Source organism: Drosophila virilis, chromosome 2 (genome assembly GCF_030788295.1).
Source record: "Drosophila virilis strain 15010-1051.87 chromosome 2, Dvir_AGI_RSII-ME, whole genome shotgun sequence".
Classification (NCBI taxonomy): Eukaryota; Metazoa; Arthropoda; class Insecta; order Diptera; family Drosophilidae; genus Drosophila; species Drosophila virilis.
Window position 1 is genome coordinate 9,196,499 of NC_091544.1, and position 27,582 is coordinate 9,224,080.

At 39.7% G+C, this 27,582-nt stretch overlaps 1 protein-coding gene across 1 annotated transcript in view; it reads left to right on the forward strand.

Moving 5' to 3' along the window:
- The first annotated feature begins 822 nt into the window (after positions 1-822).
- Positions 823-27,582, forward strand: part of Mur89F (Mucin related 89F) — a 36,736-nt gene continuing 9,976 nt past the window's right edge. The window contains exons 1-3 of the mRNA XM_032438893.2: positions 823-882; positions 9,165-9,216; positions 19,774-19,940. Coding sequence (XP_032294784.1) covers positions 19,805-19,940 — 136 coding nt within the window. The 5' untranslated portion in view covers positions 823-882; positions 9,165-9,216; positions 19,774-19,804. The remainder of the gene's footprint in view (positions 883-9,164; positions 9,217-19,773; positions 19,941-27,582) is intronic.

Here is a 27,582-nt window from a genome sequence, read left to right on the forward strand (position 1 = left end):
TGGAAAAACGCATCAAAGCCGCTTTCAAGAGTTTGTGTGTTGCGCAGAGGTAGCCGCGGGGCGCACTTAGAGAACCGACGAAGGTTTAAAACTTACAATGGTTCTGTCTACTTACTTATATAAACCAACAACAATAATAAATGGCAACAACAACAATAACAATGGACAACTGTCAATGCAGCTGCTGCTGCTCAGACACTGTGCTTTTGCCCTGCGGCAAGTGGCAAAATGAAGGCTATTTTTAAAGGCACTTCGCTTTCTACGCATTCGCCTTTCTCTAACCACCTCAAATTTGAGAAATGTGTGTATGAGTGGTCGCTGGCATTTTGAGGTGCGCAAATCAAATTGCAACCTGCCAAAAGAGTGAACTTAAAATAGGCGTAAACAGATTGCCTACATCGCTGGCCAACTTGCACCCAGTTATGTTACTCGGCTGTAGCTCTTAGCTCTTTTGCGGGCTAGCCACAATACGGAAGTCGCGTTTGTTGCCACAGAGCGCATCCTGTCCTTGGTTTTTGGCGCTGCCACTCGAATTTTGAATTACGAGCTGCTGTCAGGATGCCATTCCCCTAACACACCCCAACCCGCCCTGCTAACTGCCTCGTGTTTAGCCACATCCTGACTGCTTTTGAAAGTTTTATGCGGCGCACTCGCGCAGCAGCAGAACTTTGCAACTGTACATAAATTTAATTTCATTTTATGAGCAGGCCCAACATCTTTGGCAACTTGTACACTCACACACACACACACACACACATACACTTACAATGAAATCTATGCCCAGCTAATGCAATTTTATTTCTCGCTTTGCTATTTTTGCAGTGCACTTGCAGCAGTCCTCTTGCCCCCTTGCCGCACCGTGGGTGCCAGGAAACTGTTTCGGTGAGTTAAGTATGAATTATGTTGTTTTAGTGCATGGGCCTGAGTTTGAAAACTTATTGAAATATGCTGGCAAGGACCAGTTGCCAGTGCCCAACACTTTTGTGCGCACTACAAACTTGTGTCCTTTTAAGCTTAATTGAAAGTTGGAGAGCCAAAACGTTGCCCATAATGCAATATGGCCGGCAGTGTAAAGTTTTCGAAAGGCAGCGCCTTTTCGGCCGCCAGGCAGTAAATTACCAACAGCTGTTTTGCCTTTTGAGTGTCTGCAAGCAGCGCCAACTGCATGCTTTCAAGTCGCGCACCTTTGTGTCCAAGTCCTGAGAGCTTGCGACTCTTTGGCCAAAAAACTTTTCTGAGGTCTTGTGTGCCACAACTCGATTGACATTGATCAAGTTGGTGGCCAACGACATATCGGGCTCTTGAGATTAGGAAATGTTTTGCTTGCTTTTTGTCACTATATCAACATCAAACCGAACCACGCACAACTTTTCACGCACAACAAATTTTGTGGAAAACAAGAAGACAACAGCCATAGAAACGAATGCCAAAAATCTTTTCCAGCTGCTCATAAAAATGTCAGAGGCCACCCGCTCATCCCTCAACGCGCAGCCAGCTGCACTTGCAGTTGCAGTTGCAGCTGCAATTTGTTATTTGATTTTTTTCTATGGACATGCAAAACTTTAGCTCCGAAATGACAGCAGTGAAGGCAGAGGAAGTTGCTACGACTTTGGAGAGCACAACAAAGTGATAGTGCTGGGTGGGTGGGGTACTTGGCTTGGCTGGCACCACGGAAATAGCTTGAAGTTGTCAGCGCTGCGCAATGATGCACATTAAGTGTCAAATGTCAGACGCTGCCAAAAGTTGTTGACAACAACAAGTAACATTTTCAGGAACCGCAAGCGAAGTACTGACAACTGACGCCGCCTGTCATTGGGAACGAGCAATCCATTGCCTTGGAACGCCTGCTATGTTATTTATTTATTTTGTTTAGCTTCTCGACCATTTTTGCCAATTTTCAAACGCCTTTGTGTAAACAAATCCAGAGCCAAGCAGTTTCTGCTTATTTTTAGGGCAAACACAATAACAGTCTCCAATGGCTGCGCGAAGCGACAAAGACGACAACGTCGTCGCCATACTCAATATTTATTTGCGTTTCCATTTTCACTACCCAAACTGACTGCGAACCATCCCCCTGCCCAGTCCACGCTCTGCTTACACCGTCTGCTGCCTCCTGTAGCGGGCGATATCCCATGGAGTTTTCAATTCCGACTCAAGTACGTGCGTCGCTTGATTTGCAATCCTTTGAAGTTGCACGTCAGTTGGCTGGCGTGGATATATGCACACACATACGTACGTATATGGAAAACGGGTCTGGGATCGGAATTGGGAATGGGCATGGGTATGGGAATGGGAATAGCAATGATATTTTGATGCACGTTTGTCAAAAGTGCGATATGTCGCCCTGCATTTGTTTGCGCTGCAACTTAAGTTGCATTTTGATATTCTTATCCGTGCTGCGTGCAACAAACATAACGACGTGGAATCTCCAATGCAAAGCATTCTTATGCATAATTGAAAATAAATGTATCCTTGCGTGCCCGCGGCAAACATTTACTGACGTGTACGCTCCAGCTCGTTCAATTGGAAAAGTTGTAAAATCAACAAGTCATTGGCAAATAAGAGGCCCAGCGTCAGCGCTATAAAAAACGCATAGTTGGCAAAATACTCTGCTTATTTGCATATAAAACAAGTACAAAATGCATTAACAGGCAAGTGGTAAACTATAAAATACCCTAGCTGGGCAGACATCTTTTGTTAACTACATTCGCTTCCAGTAGAGGGTATTACTACATACAGACCGAGATAAGCGAATATCAACAATGAGTGCCAACTTGCCGGCCAGTGGGTGGGACAGTTAGGTAGCCGCTTTTATTCAATCACACGAAACTGTTGCAGGCAGTGGAAAAATAACTATTTTTGGAAGCGGAAACGGAAGTAAACGTGCAAAAACCAAAATAGACACAGAAAGAGCAAGGCACGACGGGTTCAGCATGTATGTGTGTGTGTGTGTGTGTGTTACAGTGCGAGTGTGTGTAAGCTTAAGCACAAAATGTCATGTGAAATAAAACAAAACAAAAAAAAGATTCGCATGCCACGCAGCTTTTGATGTACGCCAAAAACTAAGAGAAAACAGAGCCAACTAAATTGAAGTCCCATGGCAAACAAACTGCAAGCCGACCAATTAAGTTAAAAAAATTTCAATTAAAGAACTTTTTATTTGGAGCCCAAAGATGACAGCAATGTGTCAATGAAATAAATGGAAAGCGTGTGTACAGCAAAAAATGTTGCCACAATTTAGGCTGTCGACTTTTAATTCAATTGTAACTAAACATTCTATCAATAGGCCTTTTAGACGCCTATCAAAAACTTCACATGCCACAAACTAATCCAGCATATTGAAACAAATTTAATCTTCTGACAGCCGTAATCGACAACAGCGCATAGCCCTTGGCCAAGAGTTGATTCCAATAACCAACTGCAACTATGTTTTAAACAATCCGCCCGAACATCAAATTCAATATGCAAACACAAATATCACGTATACGAGCAGCTCTATTGACGAGACTCAAATAAAAATAATAGTGTAATATCACAGTTTTAAAGCAAACGCAAACGTTTTGACAATTTAAAGCCCAGTGCAGCTGAAAAACTAAAATGCCAGTTAACTTTTTGTCTGCATGGTTTTGTCGTCCGGCTCGCCAGCGGGAATATTTGCAATTTTTGTGCAAATGATGCCCACCGGAAGATCGGAACCCAGACACATGATGGCTCAAAGCTCCCAATGCGCCGGCAGCATGCCCAAATGCCCAAAAACGGACGACGGACGACATACGCTAAAGCATGAAGTATACGCAGAATTAATTTTAAGCTTGTAACGTGCAAAAGTTAATGCCGCAGCTTAACCAACAGCAACATCAACGACGACAATAGCTTCTCATAGACATACAGAACTGAACGCGTTAGCAAATTAAAAAGTGCGACCAGATTTTAGAATTATGGCTTACGGACTAACAGACACCTAAGGAGAATAGTAAACCTCGAGTAAACCTGTAGCTCATAGACAGACAGGCGGACGGCAGACGTAGGCTATATATAAAATCGAATGTTGTCACTGATTAAGAACATATACACTTTACAGGGTCGGTATGTCTCCCTTTGTAAGTTACACAAATAAAAAGGCGCACTAAATCTGCAATAATTGTAAATGCAAAAATTATGCACATAAAAACCAAGTGAAAATCGAACAAAGCACTCAAAAGGACCAAGCCAATAGTAAATATATTTATGTCAATGGACAGTATTTTGGGCAGAATTCTATTCGAATATGCATTTATTTAATAATCATTTTTGAAGATCTAAACAGGCTATACAATAGAATTTGAGTCATAATAAGAAGGGTTGATCAATCAAGTTCGATTCGTAAATCAATCATTTTTGAAAATACATTTGCAAGCTCCATTTTCTGGACAATTCAACATTACATTTGATCAGGCAAATTGGTTTTGAAGCGTTAGGCTCTACTCGCATACTGTGTTTGAAAAATTGAAATGATTTAAATTTATACAAATATGCAACTTATTGAACCGCCCTCGTACACGCAAATAAATTTGTGTCGCTTGTGATATTTGCTGTTCTTATTGTTGGGGTTGTTATTGTTGTTGCAATTGCAGTTGCAACAATGCTATTGTCATTTTTAAGCCAATTTCCGTTCATTTTGACGCATCCGCTGGACACACTCACCCACAAGCACACACACACACACACACACATATATGTATTTACTCTTTTGGCCAGGCCTTTTGTTTTTCGGTCATGTCTGTGGCCACTGTTGTTGTTCTTGTTTTTGTTTTTGTTATTGTTTTTGTTGTTGTTGTTGTTGTTGCGTTTGTTGTCGTTATTGCTGTACGCGCGGTTAGTCCGTTTAACTGCACAGTTGTTGTCCTTTCACATGCATAGATACAATAAGCTCTTTATATTTACACACACACACAACACATATCTGTGGATTGTAAATACTGTTGCGCTAAATTGTTCATTTCATGAAATTAATCTTAAAGCGAACTAAAACACTAAAAAGGTAAAATAAATTGCAAAATGTCCGTAACTGTAATAGATAAATTATCTAGAATTCAATTAATATAGGTAATGAATTCATTATTATAAATTTCAATTATTTTTAGGAATTTGCAGACATGACAATAGCCGCAAGCATAAGCCTTAGACAATATGCTCTTCAAAAGTTACCCACAAGATGTTATATAAGATTAATAAATAGGATTTTTGTTAAGCTGACTTCACATTTATGTTATATTAATAAAGAATCTATTGTCAATTGTATATGCGGCAAGCTAACCTAGCTACATCGCCAGCTTGTCGCTTGGTAAATATAATTAAAATTTAAATATTCTCAACAGAGCTTTATTTACAATTTTTGTGTTGCTTTTTAAACACTTGTATGAAGTATTTTTGTATGATATAGCAGCGAGACGAGCTGTCTTTGGTTCATTGTAATCTCAATTAAATTGCTTACCAGCAATTGAACCGCAACAATTCGGCCAAAAACTGACAGCAAAAACACGGACACAAAACAACCAAAAAGTGCATTTCCACTTTGCGCAGATCTGCAGCAGCAATTACAAAAATGTATACTAATACAACTGATTGTGTCAATGAATTCGAATACATGAAAAGCAAAATGTCTACAAATATCTGTGCATAACAGCTGGCAGAGAAATAGATGCAACATGTAATAAGTTTTCGACAGGAGTTTGCCCTGTAAAAATTCACTAAGCAGCAATATATTATCTTGCCTGGCATGTTAAAAATGCTGCATATCTTAGATAGATAGTTTGATAGACAATTGTTGTAAACTTTTTTGAACACAAGTCCTACACCTAAGATATTAATTTATTTAAAACTTTCCTTCTGCTATATTGTCACAATATACCTATTAAGCCCATTCCTAATGCATACAGGGCATAACTATAAATAATTTGCATTTATTTTCTACTGTTACACTTTCGGAAATTTGCACAAAAATTCAGAGAGAAACGGACAGAGTTAATAGAGAGACGGAGTAAAGGTGACAGAGAGAATGCACGGCATTTTGTTATATTTGTTCAAGCATTATTTACCTGAACGAGAAAAACGAATGCAAATTATTTGGACACACCGCACCTCAGAGCAACGTGTCGAGCTGCCAAATTGACATTCGACTGGCAAAGTACATTTCTACCACATTCCATTTTTTGTTAATTTAGTTTTGGCAACTCTCCGAAATGCATACATCACACACATCACACACTTATGCATGAGACATACCTCTTAACAATCTTAACCTTTCAATGGTGAAAAATATAATATAATTTTAAAAAACTATAAATGGAACTTAGTAATTAAAGAAAATGCAGGATAAGATAACTTAACTTTCATTGAGGTCTATTTTACACACAGAGTCGCATTTAAACTATTTTCAGTTCCTTTTAGTTTTCCAATTATCGAACACTTTTGTGGGGAAATGCCTAGGAGGGTAATAAATCTTCGGATTGCCGAGGATAATCCTATCTTATACTAACCCGAAGATCAGCTTAAGCTCTCCTCTATTAAATTCTAAATAATCATTGAATAATTGCCAAGAAAATCGAATTGTATTTGAAATCGTAAGGTTCTGAACAGCACACTAACGTGAATGATGGACTGTCGATAAATCTGCCTATAAATATTTTTAGATAGTATTATAATATTGATTGATTTGTGAGCAATTTGGAGCTGTGCCTAGCGCATTTTGTTAGATATTCTATAAAATATGTGCGAAAAACCAACTGCAACGCCCTCGGTAACTGCAACTGCAATTAATTGTAAAATGCGAACCGCAATATTTACATTACATACACGAAGCTTGGGGTGGTCGCTGGTGGGCACGAGGCTTGTTAGATACTCACTCGCACATTATATGCATGCACATGCAGTTGCCGCGGCAATTCGCTGGCCATTTGTTTACAGTTCGCGGCTCGTTCTCGCCGCAGGCCATGGCTCTGTGGCACATTGTCAACATGATGTTCGGATTGCATAGCTGCTGAGTGGGTTGATGGGCACACAGATGCCACAGTTTGCCGGATAACCATTATAATAAAGCGAGGTTCTTCCATCGTGATGCAAGCGCCTGCACACACAGCTGTGTGGTCAGGTGGGCGTTATGTGTGTGTATGTGTGTGTGTATTTGCGTGTGCGTGTGCGATACACATCGATTCGCGTTTGACATTATGATAAGGTAAAATCGGACGACGCTGACAACGAAATATTGGATTGCAATGAAATTGCGCGCTTTGGAAGTGTGTGGCCTCAGAAAATACGTATTGCTGACCATGCAAGTTTTTAATGAGCTCGATTTACGTGGCTTTAATTAAAAACTGTGGGCGTGGCAGCGATGTTTGTTTACGTTTGCAGCTGCCTTTTTACGCTTGATATTAAAAGTTCGCCCAAAGGAATTTCATTAGTGCGCCAGATGGGCGTGATCAACGGCTGATTGCCAGCAGCGGAGAAGCGACTGCGGCCGAAAGTATGCAGAGCAAAGGATATAGCAAAAGTTTTATGCTATTATTTGTTTTTGTTGCTATTGTTATAGTTGCTGCACACATGTGTGATTTATTAGCCCATATTCGGTGGAAAGTTCTTTACTCAAAACGCTGGCGACCCCTAACAGCTGCTGGCAACTTTTTGTACGTATTTTATTTGAGTGTGGGTGTATGTGTGTGTGTGTGTATGTGTGCCACATACAGCACGAAATTAATAATGCATAATGAGCTGTAGCTGTGAATGTGCTTTTGATTGAGCCACTCAGGCAATAAACTACAAAAAGGAAAGGATATTTCAGAGGCAATATAGCAAGAATGTGTGAATATGTGAATAGAAGGGTATAGGCAAGTCTTTCTACAGGTTATTGCCAAATTATGCAGCCATACGTTAAAAGTCATGACACTTTATTGAATAACGTTGCAATTTTGCAGGGGAGCTGAAATCAAACTGTTGAAAAATCATTGCTTTTGCCATACGAGATGAAAATAAATAAATGAAAACGATTGCCTACTTATGAGCGCGCTTTTAATATGCAACTTTGTGCTGCACAAGCGGCAATATATATTAAAAATACTGCTGACAAGTGCTAGCAAAGCAGCCAGGGCACATGTTTAACAAGCCATATTGCCTTGTATTTCATTTTTATGATGACTTTCGTCTTACCACCCGACCCAACAAGCAACAAAAATGTTTATTTCGCGTGTTGCAGCAACACAAATAATTGTCGTGCAGCATGTGGCGTGTGTGCGTGTGAGCGTCGCGGTGTTCTGAATTTTATTTATGATTATGTACGTTCTGTCTTTATAGCCGTGACGCGCACATCGTACATACACATATATCATATATTGCCGCCTTGTCTTGAATGTTATGCAAATTCCTGGCAGCTGCCACATGGTTATTAATATCAGTCACACACAGGCCCTGGCGAGGTATACGAAAAACTAATTGCAAATTGTGGTAGAATCGCATCTAAACCGTTTTCCGCTAAAAAGTAAAGCGCCATTTTTTCATGATGCTGATGAAAAACTTTAACCGCCGGCCCGGTCAAATAAAAACGATGTCAGCTGCACATGCACAGGAGGCAGTCTTTCATATATCGTGTTTTGTATATCCTGCAATAGAAGTGTGTGTGTGTGTGTGGGTGTGTGTGTATCTGTGTCGGGGTAGGCACAGAAAAGGTTCTGCTGGAGCCTTCGATTCGTTGCACATGCTGCTCTGGCAGCTATCTACAGTGGCTCGTGTCTGCGGGCGCGTAAAGTCCATTAACGTGGAAGACTAACAAACAGCGCCGAATTTTTAGACACTTCATAAACAACGTAGCAAAAAAGAAAAAAGAGAGCTGAATACAAATTGAACGACAGCTTTGTGAAAAAACCATTTGAAGAAAATTGTGCTAACAGTATTCACTGAATTTATAGCCTTGGTACAACATGGTGGGTGGGATATGCACAATTAATTGCATTTGAAATTTCCCATTGAAACTTGTATCAACGGGAAAACCCATTTCTCAATTAAATGAAAAGCCGAATGTCTTTCAAAATACCAGACAATTTCCTTTTGAGCCGTTTAAATAGTACTAACTTAATCAACTGTAACATCAAGTCAAATTGTTTGATATCCTTTGTCCTTCCAATTGTGTCTTTCAGTTGCAATCGCCTCATCAGTGGAAACAATCGGCAGTGCGGAGACCAAACTGAGGTAAGTTGCTTGTTATCTAATTGAATGGGCTCGTGTAAATAGTAAGAAAATAGACAATTATTGTTAACAACATTGGTCACGCCGTTAAGCCAATCAACTGTATCAACAACACGCATACGCCATGTATGCCAAACTCACACGCATAGGCGTACACACACACACACACACACACATGCACATATACCCATAGACACAAACACATCCACAAAATGTTCGTATATTTAAGGCTTCAAATTTGGACAGAGAGAAAACGAATACAAACGGGTCGTCTGGTCAAGCTGTTTGCTATGTTATATTAAATACAATGGCAGCAGCAACAACAAAAACACAAACACACACACAAACACACACACACACATACACTAACGCCCACACAGAAATAAACAAATATTTAATGAAGGGAAATAATTTCTAATAAGATTTTGCTCCAATTGAAAACGGATATTATATTCGACACAATGTCAACAACAAGGGTGCAATAAGTGCGTACGTGTTCGTGTTTGTGAAAGTATGTTTGAATGTGTATGCTTGTCTCCTTGTTTGCGTAGTGCATATACATTTACATATTTGGCAAAATTAAATAGAGACCAGTTCTGCACATAGTTCAAATGTGTGCATTTCGAATATGAGTGTGGGCTATGTGGGCAGGATTACAAGTTTTTTAATTAAATATAATAGAACATGGCAATAGAATTGTTATTGTCAATTGTCGTTGCCTAAATAAGAGATTATTATTTTTTATTAAATTTACAACATCGAAAAATAGGAATTTGAATTTTGTTTAACTACTCAAACACCCTCTGATTAGTTATGCAAATCCCATTGCTCCTGCAACTCTTGGACCCTACTAGAACTCTGTCCTCTTGGAATTGAGTGCCTCAAGACTGGCTCTGCAGTTTTGAGCTAATTCCATATAGCCAAAAAGTAAACGAAAAGCTTAAATTTAACAAACAAACCCAGAAAAAACTTGAGAAAAACAATTTTATGAAGTTAGCATTAAAGTGGGCGTGGCCAGCTGGCAGTAAGCAGGCAAAAATTGTATATACTCTGCACATCAACTTCAACCGAGCCTCAGCTTAAAGCAACACACGCACACCGGCCGCCTCTCTGTGTTAGTGTACGTGTGTGTTTATTTTACACCTCAAGGGTGCTGAAATATGGCAACAAAAAAACATCGCAAGCAGCATGCAACCAACGCCCACTCACACACTCATTCCCGACTCAGCTCCGACGCCTGACTGACAGGCAGCGTGCAAATTTCAACAGAGCAACTTGAACGTGTTGCTGCGGGCCATTCGTGCTTGAAAAGTTTTCTAAACATAACTGCAAGATCTGAGCTGTTTTTCTGTCCTCCACACTTTTTTCTGCACCCATGCACACAATGCAATTTCACTTGGCTTCACATTGTTGTTTGTGTGACTGTTATTCCTATCATCATCATGGCCAAGGGAGCCTGAGCATGTACTCATCAGCTGTTGTCGTCCAAACTTTGGAGTCCCCTCAAAACAATACACATTTCACTCCTTTTTATATTTTAGCCAAAAACAAATTTCGTTTTTGTTGGCAATCACAATAGATTTAAATATTAAAAAAAAAAATGTACAAATCTTGTTATTGTTGGAAATCACAAAAGATTTAATCCTTTTATAAGAATTGTGTCAATATAAAAATGAAATGATTTGACATTTTAAGTTCTTAAATGGTATAAAGCACTTGGCAGACCGAAAATAAAAACTTAAATTTCTGCTTTGTTATCCGAGCTAAAGTTGAATGCCAATTATCGTATAAGGTTGCACAATCAATCTACATCAAAGCTTGCATTTAACTTGAAACATTAGCATTATAATGAAATGCTAGACTTTATTGACCAGTTATTAAACAAGAAAATGTTCAGATTATACTTAGTTTTATGCTCATATATTAACATTCTAGCAACGATTTAAGTTAGTATTTCCATAAGCACATAACGGACACTTTTCTGACAGCTTGCAAAAAGTTAGACTACTTGCTGTCTGCAAATATAATCAACTTCTATAATTGAGAGCATTTGATTATGGTGACTAAAGTGTGTCACGTCATATAACTTTGTCCTTTATGTTAGACAATTCATAAACGTAAGCCTCAACACATAATAAAAATAGGAATTGGAACAACAACAACAACAACAACAATGACTCAAAATGAATCACCTACGTGCAGTGACTTTGTGAAAACAACAACTAATAAAAAAAATGCCTGTTTATTATTGTGTAAAACGACAAAGCAAATATTTTGTATGACCCTGACAAATCAGTTTCTCTATTTATATAATGAGCATCGGCAAAAAACCAACAAATTGTGACCCAAATGAAAAATTAAACCTGAGTGTGGCTCAATACATTGAGCGTCGATTGATTGCGCCCAGTGGGGAGGCAGGCGTCAAGTTCCATAGTGAAATTCCATGGAGTGGGGCAGGGCGCTAAGGGCGACTCAAAAAATAGAAGCCGTAAAAATTCGTAGCAATTGATTTGGCTGCGAGTCATGATGCCATGCACACATATAAACAAACATGCCAAAAATGCCTGTGCTCTTATAACTGTCCTCTATATAACTATGTATGTGTGTACACCTGAAATACATACACGCACACACATAGTGGCGATGCGCAGGACAAAAAGCGCAAATGTTGCTCGATTCCGTGCGCTTCCTGTTTCGACAACGACACGGCATTTATAAAAATCATACGCACTGTTGTACCAGCAGCACACGACCATGTCAATATATTCTTATGGGCTGTCAGAAGACGCCGCCCGCACGACTCCCGCATACGTAATGTCAATTTTGACAAAAAGCTGTCGCCTGCTGGTTGTTGCCGTTGTTGCTGTTGTTACTGTTGTTGCTGGGAGCATAAAAACACGACACCAGTTTATTTGTCCGGAGCTGTCATTAGCACACTTAATCCACTTGGTTGCCGTGCGGCAAGGTGGGCCAGATTGGCAAACTAAACAAATCAAAGGAACGACAGAACTTGGCCATTTTGACTTGTCGTCTGGGGCATATGAGCGATTGGTCCTAATTGAAGGTGACACAAGAAATATCTTAGCAAGTGGAAATAACATACAAAACTTGCGCTTAACAAATTACTTTTTAGCCCGCCTAGATACAAGCACTACATGAGAGTGAACTGCAATTAATTGAAAAACACATGATGCACGATTTGGTTAGCAAGTTGTACCTCGCAAGCTCGCATCCATCTCAAAATTTAACATTAAGATCCAATTTATATGCCATTTTACGCAGAGCAGCCAGTCGAGTGCAAGTCGGTCGTCGTGTCTGAGCAAAAAAGTACTGCACACAATGAAAAACATCTTGGTAAGCATTCCACAGATCCACAGTTGGCCGGAGTCGAAGAATTTGTGGCTGCGAAATTAAATTGAAAACGCAAATGTAGGGAATGAAGCTATAGCTGATGAACGAGCAACACTTAATCAAAGCCAGGAGAAAAGGCCACATGTGGAATTTCGCAAAAATATACTTATTATACAACAGATTAATTTAAATAATTTTAATCAAACTGGAATCCGGAACACTCTTGAAGAATAGAAAACCGATAAATTGCATAATTGAAGAAATATTTTGGACACATACAGCTTATGGGATAGAGATTTCACTCACGGAAAATAGGGAATATACAAGTTTATTGAGAATCAGGGATTAGTTAACATGGGGATAAAATAAGAAAGCGGAAAACCTTAAAAGACTTGTATAATAATATGAAGCCAAATGACAGAGGCAGCTTTTTATTTAGCTTTCTAATGAGTTATATAAATCTGATGGCACATAAATTCATGAAAATCGCATAGAATGGCGACTAAAACTTAAGAAGAGAAGAGGCGAGCATCAGGTATTTCCTAAAAATAGAGCAAACTAATGCAATAAGTAGATCGCCGATCAAGACAAACTTAAGTTTTTTAATGCTTTATAAATATCGAAAAAAAAACGAAAACACCTTTAGGTAAGGTGCAGAGGAAAATACAGAGTAAAACAGAGCAGCAAGCGACGGCTGCTGTTATAATACGATTATAGAGACTATGCTTGAGATGAAGAAATACTTGAAATAAAGAATTTGCCATATTTAAGGGCAAACTCGAAAAACAACAGAAAAGTTTGCCCTAGTTACTCAGGTAACATCTTTGCAGAGTCTGATACCGTGCTTTGCACACATGTACCATATTACACGCACAAATTGCTGAAGCGGTGAGAGTTTGACAGCTCAACTTAAAATGACAATTGTCTGGGCGTGTGAGCGTGTGTGGAGGGTGGGGGCGTGGAACGTGCGACACAAGGTACACGGCATTAAATTGGCCAATTTGAAAGTGGAGATACTCACCGTGGACAAGAAAATAGGTAAAAGTCACGCCCAAACAGATGCCAGCACGCTTTGACTAAGCTGGCCAAGGAGTAGGTCTAGCTGGGCAGGGGGCGGGCATCTATTTGGGTCTCTCGGATCCCTCGTCACCGGAAAAAGCAACAAAAATAAAAAATGAAAACCAAAAAAAAAAAAAAAGGCAGTTGGAACTGTCAATCAGCGGCAACGAAACAAGCCAACAAACAGCCAACTAATTGGTTGAAATTCAGAACTGAAAAGTCGGCGCGGCGCCAAAGCAAAAAGTTAAAAGATAACCAAAAATTGGCGCTGCCAAAAAGTTTTACGCTTATTACACCAGAACCGTTGCGAAACCCAAAGAATGAAACAAAAATCCGAAGCTACAAGAAACAAAAAATTGGCATCATGATTCATTAGCAGAACACGCCAAGTGCGTAACTTTTGAGGCAAGTCTATTGCACGGACACCGACTGTTGCCTTTGCTAATTTAAATTCCTTTGACGCCGTCACCGACGCGTCTTATTAGGCATAGACGGGCTTGACGGCTTCTTAAGCGCCTGAATGATTGACATCAAAAAGGTTTCTTTGTAATTTTCCAGACTCAGCCACAGAAACAGCAACAGATAATTAAATATATATTCTTGTTTAATGGATATAATTAAAACTGTGCATCATTAGCACAGATTTACGCTGATTTTTTACAAATTTATTGTATCTCAAGCCGGAGTCGTGCCTTCCGCAGCAATGCTTTCTGTTTGCTTGGGCAAAAATTGCATGATTGCGCAGTTTGTGGGATATTAATAAGAAATATGAAAGCCAAGTTAATGTCTAGCCCTTATCGTAGTTAAATATAATACCTAGAACAGTATTTGTATAGCTTACTTTACATTTTTATGTTTATTATATTTAAACTTTAGGTAAGTGCCCAAGTTTACCATATCTTTCTCAAATTGTCCATCATAATTGAAACAACATCGTAGCGCTAAGGAAATATTTGTGTTTCCGCATAAATAAATGAAAATAAGTACATAAGCCGCTTACGAACTCATTTGCAGGTTGTCAGAGCGACAGCCCATAGAAATCAAATATTTTTAGTCAAATTTTAAAGTATTTGTTTTACCCGGCTTAAACAGACTCTCAACAGTTCTAAAGTCAAATGAGACGATATTCTGGCCCGTTCTTGCCATTGTCAGGCAGAGCTCTGTGACAACCATCTCAAGCGACAGCGTCAGCTACGCAACAAATCTCACTAAATGCTGTGACAAAAGTAAATGAAATTGCACTAAATCTACGGGGAATTTTCTTCAAAAATGTTCAACCTTTGGCTGAGCCCGAGCTGTGCCTGAAATTGGCTTAGGATTGTGCACAGCATCTATGCATCTCTTTCGTGCGCCTTCTGGCGCCCTGTAATCAAAAAAGGTACGAACAGGCCTAGGCCAAAGTGATAAACCGTTTCCACTGACATCGCATATAAATCTGCGACAAAGTTGCGTCTTTCAGACCCATGGACAGCTCCAAATCGTGCCGGATTTGTCACGCCGAATTGTTGAAAATGGCGTGCGTTGTTTATTCGCTCTATCCCCCCTGTACCCACCCCACCCCCGCCTCCTATACCTCCTTTAGTTTAGCCAGTGAATTTTGCACAAAACACTGGCTGAAGCAAAAACAACAATATCTGAGCAGCTCGTCTCCGGCTGTGCTCGTAAATCTTCGAGTGGCTTATCTATAACAAAACTGTGCGCTTTTTAATTCGCTGCAAAAAAATATGCAGAGACAAAAGGCAACACAAAACAAAACAAAAAAAAAAAAACCATGAAAATCCAGCAAATGTTAATGTCTATTTAAAATTAGGCACATGTTTAGCCTGCTGAAGCTGCTGTGAGAGCGCATTATGAATGCGAATATTATTTATAGAGGCAACAAACGTTGCCAAGACTTAGAAAATGATTGTCGAAATTAGGCAAAGAAACTGTCAGTGCTGTGCAGAACGGGAGGATTTTCTGAAAAATTGCTGACAGCATTTTTTTACATCTCATAATAGGATACTTATGATATCCTTGTTTATGTATATGAGCTAAATAAAATTTAAATTTAAAGCAATTTGTAACTAAAGCCTCAATGATTTTTAATAAAACAAAATAAATATATTAAATATATTCTTTTTTGGCAAAACAAAAGCTGCTACAGTCACAAATAATATCGTATATATAAAAATATAAATGTATACAAAATTTGCTTATCGAAATTTAACGTCCCTTTTAGTGGGTCATTTATCATAAGGCCCAGACGCGCCAACACAATGCCACTGATTGGAACAAAGCGGAGTGGAGAGCTTATATACATGCATATCTGCGACTTGATAAACGAGATGTCACATAAAACATTTTGGCTTATTACGAAATAAGCGGCCTATATAATGGCCTGCATTAACACATTAGCCGGCGGGTGAAGTGGGGGTGGTGTGTGAGGGGGGCGAGTATACCAAAGCTGACTACTGAACTCCAATTATTTTAGTTTGTAATTAGAAAAGATGATTAGCATAAAAGCAATTGTAAAATGCAAGATATAAAAATAAACAAACTCAGAGTAATTTGATGAATTTGATTAGATTCTGCAGCGATAAATAATCGCATGCAAATTTATTTAAATGCATATTTACCCACGTAATTGCTGCAAATTTACGTTTCATTTAGCGGCAACAAAAAAAAAGTATATTAAAAAAAAAAAGGACAGCAGGACACAGCCAAGCAAATGACCAAATGGCGGCAATGAAAAAGCAGCAAACAGATTATAACTCCCAGCTGACATTGCGGGCTTTATTATTTGGCCATTGAAAAATGCGACGCTGGCTGGGCTCCGCGACCCAAGTGGATTTTAATTTTTCAAAGTTAACCCACGGCGTGGGCGACCCTTTATTATGTTTGTTGCTGGTGTCGGCGGGTCGAGTCTGACAAGGACTGGACTGACCGGGACCGGACCTAGCCAGGAGGGTGTACTGTATGGAATTTGGCAGCACTTCATTTTAATGTTTACCTTTCCGAATGTTTGCTGATTGATCCCTTGGGTGGGTCAGCGTTTTGGGCCGGCGTAATTAATTTTGCTTTTTGATTTGTGCTAGCCAAAAAAAAAGAGGACCACCAAATTGTCACGTAATTATATTTGTGTTAATGATGTTTCGTGCCAGCCATGAAAAGTCAATTAATATTTTGGAAAATTTAGATTTGACATCAACATCAGCGCCATCAGGCGACGTGTCGGCAAGCGGCACGCGGGTTCTTTAATTAAAATTTGCTTGGCCGCAATTTTAATGCATGCTGTGATTTTTAATTTTCATTGAAATTGCAGCCGTCTCCCAAAATCTGTTATATATATTTTTTTATTCATTTGTATTTTTTGTGCTGTCGATAAGTCATTCAACTCGAGTCGGGCACGCGACTTTAAACCTTTGCCAGATGGGGCCGATAAATGCCAAATGATTGCTCCATTAAATTATATGAGCGTAAAGTAGCTATTAGCCGCTGTTTAAGTCGAAAACCAGTTTAGCTTTTTGCCAGTAGCCGTCGAGCGGACCAACCGTAACGGAATCAAAACAATAACAAAATACATGGAGCAGTATTCGGGTGTGAAATAGCTACTGAATGTATGCATAAAGTACTCAAGCAAATTGCTTGACTTAAGTGCTTCCTAAGTCTTAACTGTCGATTTGTAAGTCATCTTTCAGCCTTTTCCCTACATTGAACATGTTTGGGCTCATCTTTTAAATATATATGATAATGATGCTTGTTCGATTGCTAAGTTTCAACGTACGTGCGCCTTTCTCACATAGAGGCGCATATTGCAGCGTTTTTAATTGCAAACTTTTTCGTTCAAGCCGTGTACTATCACTCATACGTAATGTTACAGGACTTGAGCTCACATTACGCATACGCCATGTAACACGACAATGTTCGCATTGTATGTGAATGTGACGCCGCTCTGTCTGCCTGTTGCGCTCATTATGTACGTGCTGGAGCTGCCAGTGCTCCATGATACCTCAGATGGTGCATATTCAAGCCATGGCTTGAATCGTGCATACTCGATCTCTGAAGGTGCGTGCATCAGTATGAATTACTATTAATGGTGTGGAGAATAAATTGATTTTCATTGCATGACGACGTCAATTAAAAACATGTAAAACTCAATTGCCAATGACGTTTTTAAAATGCAGTCCAGCCATCAACGACATGGCAGACGCCCGCGTGCACACCGGCAGCTGTGCAAGAAGAGGAGCCGCCTCTTAATGAGTCGGCAAATGGCTGATAAAAATGCAGGGGGAATATGAAAAACGTTGAATGCCAGCTATTGAGTTGCCGTTGCTGTTGTCGCTGACATCGGTACGTGGCTCGCAAAGTTCCCGAAACTGACAGGAAACATTGATAAAAGTGGCAATAATGATTCGATTCGATTCGATTCGCCCGGCTTAATGACCAGCCATTAAATGAATCACGCCGTGAGCGCTTTTAAATGATTTAATACACAGCATTTAATAATAGTCAATGGAAAAGTTTTTTAATCAAACTTGCTTGCCCAATTTTTAATGAAATTACAACTTTGAAAGAAATGATGAAAAAAAAAATATAAAAACCCAAATAAATAGTTTTGCATTTTTTCAGTATGTTGCAAAATACTTGCGGTGGTACTTATTCGCTTAAGCAAAAAGCCCATTAACAATTATGACTTTCCTTTCGCCCTCAAAGTAGTTGAAACTTAAAAGCAAAGCTCACTAGCCTTGAATCGGGCGCGGGACTTTTGTTTAAGACCACCAACAGTTTGTATGGCTGCACTGTTTCCATGTATATAAGGAAGAAGACGCCTTGGCTTTGCCCCATTTCCAGTTTTTACTTTTGAAGTTCTTAATTCTTTGAATCTTAATGACTTCTCGTAATAAGTTTTCATTTCTCGTAATTTCTTAGGTTAATAGAATCTTTCCAGCTTGCTGCTGCAGTTGCCGTGTCGAGTAACAATAAATGAAATGACAGTGGGCAAAGCTTAGCACTTAGAGAAAACAGCTATGTTAAATTAAAAAATGTTTAATTAAAGTACGAGACCACACTGTTCCGTAAGCACTTTAAATAGATTGAAGCCAATCGCTTCAAATATTTGAGCCTGTCAGACTGTCGGTCTTATGGTCGATCCCACTGTAAGTACACTGCTCATTGAAACTTTTGTGCTGGCAGCAAAAAAAAAAAAATAAAATAAAAAAATAAAGAAAACCATTATTATGAAGTTGACACAAAGTCAGTCAGCAGCAGCAGTAGCTGCCAGGAAAAACGCAGACGATAATAATGACAACGACGACGATGTTGAGTCCTTGCGCCTGCCTGGAATTCCCAGCTATGAATGCTATTCAAAGGGAAGCGCTAGAAATGCATAAAAGTCGACTACATAAAACGCAGCAGGACCTCAGTTGACATTTATGCGAACCGCAGGCTCTGGCCTTAAGTTACAAAACGGCCAAGTGGAAAAGGAAAATAAGCCGACTCGAGAGCAATGCCACTCTGAGCCCCGTTAAATACTTCGGAAGGCCAGCTAAGCCCACATCATCGTCATCCTTGGCCGCGGCTAATCATAAATTCAAAAGCGGCAAAAGTGCAACGCAGTAACAATTAACTTATTAAATGGGCTTTGGGCCGAAAACAAAGGCCAAGCGGGCAAAGGAAACGACAGTGCAAAGGAAGTGCCCGTAAAAATTGTGAAAATGAAAGCGACCGGGGCGTCAAGATGGCCAACACGAAGTGAAGTACAGTAAACGGAAAGCAGGGCGAGACCAGCTCACCAGTCCACCAGTCCACCAGCCCGGCCCCTAGCTAGTTTTTTACATGCGTCCTGCGATGTCTTCGCTTCCGTAGTTGCTTCACTGCCACGTGGCGTAATTCATTTAACTGCGCCATCTTCAAAGTGCTTATGCTTGCTACCCTAAGCTCCTGTAGCGCACCCTTGATTGCCAACGACATTTGCTAATTAGCGAAATTGATTTGGAATTTATGATGCGCAAAATAGTCGGACTCTCTGTGGGTTGTCTCTAATTGAAACTTAATGTTTTGCATAGTTCCTTCAATTTACCGGCAGCTGTTTACACAACTCAAATCAAACTCATTCTTATTGTTGCATATTACATATTTTTCAATACTTCCTTCCCTCTCTGTTTGCAGTTGTTGTGACATTTTGGCAACATAAAACGCAATGGCGCCAAAGATGACGCCATTCTCGCTGCTCGACAAAATGGCGACGACGAGGACGCTCGCATCTTCAGCGGAAGTACAGTGGCTCTGCCGATTGCTGCTGCTCGGCGTTTGCATTGGCGCCGCCGCAACTCGAGGTAAAAATAGATTTTATTTCAACAATATTCACAATTTATTTATACAAATTTTGCCATGTTTATGCTATGAAATTCATAATTACAGCATTTACTCTTATGAATTTAGTCATTTTCTACCACACTTTTGAAATTTGCGCGATCTGGCAACACGAAACTTGTGCATCTGCATGTTAAGTTGGCTGCGCCTCGCAGTCTTGCATATTTAAACTTGATTTTACAAAATCCTTTTGCGAATTCATGAAAACTTTGCACAAAATAAACTGGCCATAAACGTGGTAGGAAATTGATTTAAACAAGCGTACGGTAATATGCTTCGAAAAATATCATGAATATCTGCACACATATATATATATATATATATATATATATATATATATATATATATATATATATATATATATATATATATATATATATATATATATATATATATATATGCATAGATTTTTTCATTCGTTGGTCAAAAGTGCATGCAAAAATTCATTTGGCAACGATATCAAAGTGTTACCAGCGGCGTATTGCGCGAAAACTAATTATCTGTCAAAATCATATTGCCAAACAAGTGCACAAGCATTGTCCTTTTTTGTGCAATGTGGCCTGCGGATAAATACACAAGCGAATATTAATAATTAAAATGTTAAAAGTGGCTGAAAAAATATACCTGTATAACCTGTATACATAAATATATATAGGGTACCAAGGCTGTGCTTGTACAGTTTATGAAATATTTAAATTATTGTCGCGTTAATTATTATCAGTTTTGCGCGCTACAAATATTGCAAATTTGGCTTTAAAAAATAAATGCCTACCCCAAGGCTGTGCCAGTTTTTCAGGGCAAACTCATTATTTAAGGATATGCTGCGTTTCATATGCTTGAGTGCGGCAGGCCTATATTTTTATTATATTATTGATTGAATTTCATTATGGTAGCTGAGTGGTACTTCGACTTTGACGGACATTTTCAGGCTTCGAGCCCATACTCTTGACTACTTTGAAATTTTAATCAGCATTATATTAACATGGCATCAATTCAAATCATATTCAACAATTCACTCAATGGACAATGCTTAAAAAAAAAAAATGAGGACAATGCACTGAAATTGAGTCTGTGCAACAGCGCAGACTAAATCCTGCCAATGAAATATGAGTGACAAAATCACACAGCCAATGTCACCAGGGCTTACATGGCCGTTTCGCTAGCGACAAACAAAATCCTTCGTCTCGACATACAACCGCGACAACCACAGCCACAACAAATGCAGCAAAAACAAATTTAAGTGTTGAAATCGTGTCGGTTCTACTGTTAAATATCCTGTGATCAATGTTAGAGTGAAATTCTGGTATAGCTTCATGTATGGCCAAATATAGGAATTCTATGAAATTCAGTTTAAATTCTTCTAACTTTTATAGTATCAGATGTCGACATGCTCACAAGAGAGACAGACAGGCGAGCTTCAGGACTGCAGATGAAGAATGCATGTGCTTAAAAGGGTAGAGAACTAATTAGATCTCTTACAATTATTATTGCTCAACCCAATCATACCCATTGGTATTGGTGTTAGGATAGAGGGTATTAAGTAACGACGATAAATTTATAAAAAACATATATGTATGTACATATTTCTATGGCACATCATGCATAAACATACTAACATATACATATCAATCCCATACAGTACTCGATGCTTGACCAGCATCAAAAGCAAAAAAAAAATTGCATTTGCGATGCAACGAATGCGGATCACGTGATTGCCATGGATATGCCATGGGATGGCTGGCTGTTGCTGCTGCTGCAGACGGCGGCCAGCAACTCATGGCAATTTCATAGCCATATTGCGACAATTTTTATTAAAATTTAGAATTTTTCAATTTATTTAGCACTTCTCTCGGACGCTGTCTATGACTACGCGCCACGAGTCGACTCGCCTCGACTCTCCGGTTGCTGCTTGCTTTTTGATTTGTTGCAGCTGCGTGAAATTGGTCAGCAAAAAATGGCAATGGACACCGTACGTGATTTGAATTTAGTTTGTCCATTCTCCCATCTGCCCACAAAAAAAAAAAAAAAAAGCAAAAAAAAAAGGGAAAAGGAGTCAGCATTTTGTTTGTTATTTAAGCGAAAAGCGATTGCCAGCAGCTTAAATGCTGCCTAGCCCGCAAATGGCCAACAGGAATTTAAATTGAATTAGCCATTTTAGTAATAATATAGCCAACTATCATGGCCCCTTTGCATGTTGCGGAATTCCGATGGGCAAAAGGCACTGCGCTGCCAAAGGATCCAACGTGCAGACACACAATTCCCAGGGGCAACCACTCAGGCACAAGGAGCAGCAATACACAGTTGCCCGCCAGTGCATGCCGGACTCAGTAAAATCAAATCTGCAGTGGCACATGAAACAAGTGAAAGCAAATTAAAAATTGCAAAAACTGCTGAAGCATTTGTTTTGCAGATGTTCCTTCTTCTGGCTGTTGTTGTTGTCGCTGCTGCTAGTTGACTGCCCCCGCACTGATGACTGTCAGCACGCTGATAAGTGTTACAGCCGTTGGTTGCCAGCTCCAGGCAGTTGCCGGGACATCCTTGTTTGTCTTTCCGTTCGGTCTGCTGCTCTCGCTGTGCCATCCACTGACCCAGGCAAATGCTAATTTTATTATGACAAATGCGCAAAGTTGAGGCGAAAGTGTCGCCGTCCCTTTTTTCATTTTATTGCACAATTTATTTCCTGAACTCAAGTGAATCAGCAGTTCATTCAATAATCTTTAAGAGCAACCTTTACTCAACTGTTGTCAGCTGTCGTTAATCATTTATGATGCTCACTTCATGTTGCGATCAGTGCTCGCCACCGTCTTACACAGCGTTTTAATCGCTTGAGGCTTGAGCACTAATTTGCAAAACACAGGCTTGAGCAAATAAAACAGGGGCCATAACTTATGCGGCTCACTGTGAGCGGCTAATTGAAAATGATCGCACAGAACGGCAACGATAGGCTTGGGGCAGCTGCAGACAGTCGGCTCGGTCAAGTAGCTGCGCTTAACTTAAATAGACATTTAGTTGGCATTACAGCAACGCCCACAGAAGGTGCGGCGGAGAGGCAGTGCATCCCAAGTCCAGCTAACAATCTTGTTGGCACAACTTCAACACCAGCGCAGCAAGAAATTGTTAAACAAACCGACCGTAAGTCGAGATTGCAGCCAGTTGCCTCTGCGCCTGCGCAGCTGTCAGCTCTAATCTAAATAAGCGATTTGTCTGCGCATAACTTTTGCCTTAACCGGATCGCAGGCTCCAAGCAGAGTGTGGCATGGACTCAGCCAACCGCTTCGATGTTGCCTTTGCCGCAGCCTGACTAAATAATAATTTGTATAATTTATTCCATGGAACTCTAGGCGGCAGTTCAGGAATTTACAGCGTGATAGCTTCTTATGGCCAGCTGCCTAGTATTCCAGCGTCGCACTTCAACTGATACTCTTATAAATAATTAACACGTGCATAGTTACACCTTGAAGTGGAAAAAGCTGGCATTGCAATTTAAAGCTTCTTTTTATTATGTTGTTTCTTTTTTTTTTGACTTTCTAGACTTTGTGATGGTAGTTAAATTACGCAGCTTCCGGCAGGCGTTTGAATTCGTTAGTGCAGCAACTGCTGCTAGAGAAACATATTTCTATTGTCTACCTTAGCAGAAAGTCAGGGTCTAATAGGCGCATTCACGGCTAAGTACGCAGCTAAGAAGAGAACTTCCGTGTCCTTGGGCAAACCTTTTTGTCAACAACTCACTGAGTTACTTCACATCTGAAAGCTGTCTGTCGAATTGTTAATTTATAATATAGTAGAGTCTGACATATCATATTTGTAACAAACTTCGTCCAGAACAACAATGCTGACAATATTCAAGCGACAACAACAATAGCTTAGCTGTTAATTAACCAATTTTTAGCAGTTTTAAGCAAAGCAGCTCGCCACCAGCTGTGACACATTATTAAAAATTGATGCATGATTCTGAGCGATAAAATGTGCTATAGATTTGCAAAGCTTAGGAATTTTTGAGTATATCTTAACAAAAGAAATCCAAGTCGATTGTTTCAGCTCGGCACCGATTCACAATGCCAACAATATCCAAGTAACAAGAGCAACAGCTCGGCTGGTAATGAATTGCCGCCTGCTGCTCGGCTTTTAGTCAGCGCTGCCACACAAGCATTTCGAACAAATTTTGATAATTGTTTACTATTATTATTATTTATTTACAATGTACCCCAACATTGCAGCCACCCCTCGTTATCACTGAAGTTTCATGCAGAGAGCTTTAGACAATAGACTTTCACAGGCAACCGAGTCGCTCGCCTGTCTAGTGTCTAGATTTCTTCTTGCCTGGCATTCCATGGATAAAATTTAAGCAGCGGGTGGGCGTGTGTGTGTGTATCTTTTTATGTTCCTATGCAAAAAGCAAGCGGCTAACACATACATTCATGCTCACTCAAACACAGTCATGCACGTGCCGGTTGAAATTGTATAGAATTGTTGCTGTTGCTGTTGTAATTGTTATTCTTCTTGCGGCATTGTTGCAGCTTAATTGAAAATATTGTAACTACAACGTTACGTTTATAAGTGTATGTGCGTGTGTGTGTCTCTGTGTGTGTTTAGTAATCGCTTGCAGCATTTCGTTGCGCCGCACTACAAATGAAATTAATTGAATCCCGCGGGCTGTGCACAAACTCCCACACAAACTCCCACACAAACTTCCACACACACACACACACACACGCACACACATACGACAACACACACATTGTTCCTTAATGCTGAGCAAAGTTATTTAAGCATGCGAATATCTAACTTTTCACGCCTAATAACTGCCGGCTATTGACGTTTCCCTGAGAATTGGCCAACTTGCTGAGCACGGCGAGGGAAACAAATGAAATATAACTTTAAATTGGGCATAGTTAAGTAGACTGCAGTGTCAAATCAATAGGTAATGCTTACAAACTCTTCATTAAGCATGTAGTTCTGTTGATAAAGCCCACCGCCATATGCCAACAATGTAATTGGGACAAGATAAAAACTTTTAATTAAAGAATTTCAAAGTTTGTTATTACATTATTTTGCTTTGTTATAAAAAGAAAATGTATCTAAAAGTAAGCAATTAAATGCAATCAAATTGTATTTGGATGCAAAAATGCAATTTTATTATTAAATCAAGCTAAGTCATACACAATTCCACATGCAACCGATTCAATATTTGCAAAGTTAAGAGAGTTGCACATGTATTTATTAAAAGCTTTTAGCAAAGACTTGGCATATTGATTCAAAAAAGTTGTCGTTTTTTTTAACACGCTTTAGGCAAGCTTCAGGCTTTAAGTTTTAGGAAACTGCGCACTGCATCAGCTCAGCTTAAATGTTATTTATTTCTCATATAAAAAAGAGTAAATTATTTGGGAACATTGCATTTGTGTTCACCAAATTTATTGTCAATTTTGTCAGTTATATGTTTATTTTTTGTTTAAAAAATTGATAAAGAAAAACTAATGATGAATTGTAATTGGCTAGAATCGTGACATATGTTCATCAATTAGTCATCAAATAAAAACATTAACTTTTATGTTGATGAATCAGTTCCATTGGGCGATGTTAAGCAGCCAGCTTAATATTACATATGAACCCGCCACACGGTTATATCGTTAGTTTGCCTGACAAATTAGGTTGCAAACGCCATTCATTACATGGCCGGGAGCAACTTGTTTAATATAGTGAACACACCCAAAGGCCGGACACAAACTGACTGCTAACATGCCATAATCCCATGCCAAGAACATAAAGTAACCAGCCATAAGCAGGTCAGGCACAACTCCAATGATAATAATGCAGCCGAAGGAGGTCAACATAAAATGAAGTAACTAAACACAGGACACAGACAACGAATATGAACCCAGTCGGGGCACAAGCATGGACACTGGCAACAAAGTGGCACGTTTTGGACACAACCGATTCATGGACTTTCGCCTTCACCTTTGCTGACCAGCTGGCTGGCTGCAGTGGATGAGGCTAAGACAAACCGCTCTATACTTTGCCTGAAAGCCTTTTTCGCCTTCCGTCTTTCATTATAATTTTGAGGCAAGTCAGTGGCGCACATTGTCTCAGGCGCGTGCTCGTGCCCTTTTATGAGTCATTTGCAGTTGTTGTAGTTGTAGTTGTAGTTGTGTGTCTACTATATGCAATTAAATTAAATATTAAACTTAATTACACGAACGAACTAACGCGCCGTGCAGCACGCAGCTGTTGAGTCCTGGGATCGTTGAGTCATTGAGTCGTCGACTCGCCGACTTGTCGTCTCTCCGGGCCTGTCCAATATGACAACGCTCAATAATGCAACATGATTGTAAGAAGTAATGAAAGTCAATTGTTGCGAAGACGAGGCATGGCCAAGAACGGCACTGTCACTGGCTCTTTTGCCAGTTATAGTAGGTAAGGTCGCCCATACAAAGCTTTTTACCCAACGGCTCGGCTCGGCTCTAACCGTAATGACAATGTTGCTCACATTTTGTGCCGCTGCCTCCTGCTGCTTGTTAATTGAATTTAATGTTGTTTAATTGAGACGAACGTGATTCTAACTAAAAGCGCTTTATGTTTAATTTAGCAGCAGCCAGGCAGACACCCAGACAGCCAGGCAGGAATTCAATAGATGGCCAGTATTTCGTGCCATGCCATCTACTTAGTTGACATGATGGGCACTAATGCTTTTGAGTTGATAAAATTCAAATTAATTGCTGCCAAGTCACAAGCAATTTCCATTTAAATGTGCGGCAAAGGCATTTAAATATTTAATATATTTATGGCAGCTGTCAGCAATTTCTTACCAGTTTATCTACAAAAATAAATTATGCATGCCAATGAAGAAGTTTGCACCAAAAATATGGCAACTGTGTCACACGCTGCGTATGAGTAATGGTCTCCGATTCGTTGCACTGGCCATTGCAATGTTTTCAAGGACATTTCCAATATTAAAAGCTGTTCGAGCGCAGCCCAGCGCGAAATTCAAACGCAGCTGCCGCCTCGCATTCGAAAGTAGTAAACGGAGCAATAGGAGCTGCAAACAGCAAACGGAATCTCCAACAAGGACAGCTGTTGGAATTAGCGTACAGTTTGCTTTTTCATGCCAGCCATCATACGAAGCAACTGTCATAGCATCAGGCGCACTGTCATCTCGCACAGAATGTCAAAAAAAAAAAAAAATAAAAAATCAAGCTGCATAATAAATTGAATTTCTTCTTGTTGGTCATTTGGAGCATCTAAGGCCGCGGGATAGACACACACTTGCAAACAAGCTTATGCGAGCCAGTCGAAAATGATCAACAGGAAAATACCCTGTACCCTGACTGGAAGTGCTATAGTTAAACACCTGAGAAGTACTCTTATCACTTTCTTAGAAAATTCAGATTTCTTTTAATAACCTCTCGAAATACTCACACTCGCAATAAGCCCTGGAATCAATTTGTTTCCAGACAGATTTATAATTTAGATTCTGCACAAAAAAACATATCTTGGCCAGCCTCTTTAGATCTTTCCTTCTCTCTCTCTCTCTCTCTCTCTCTCTTTCTCCGTGTTCTTCACAGTCTCCCTGTATCTTTCGGTCTCTCTATCATGAAACCGTCGACGCCA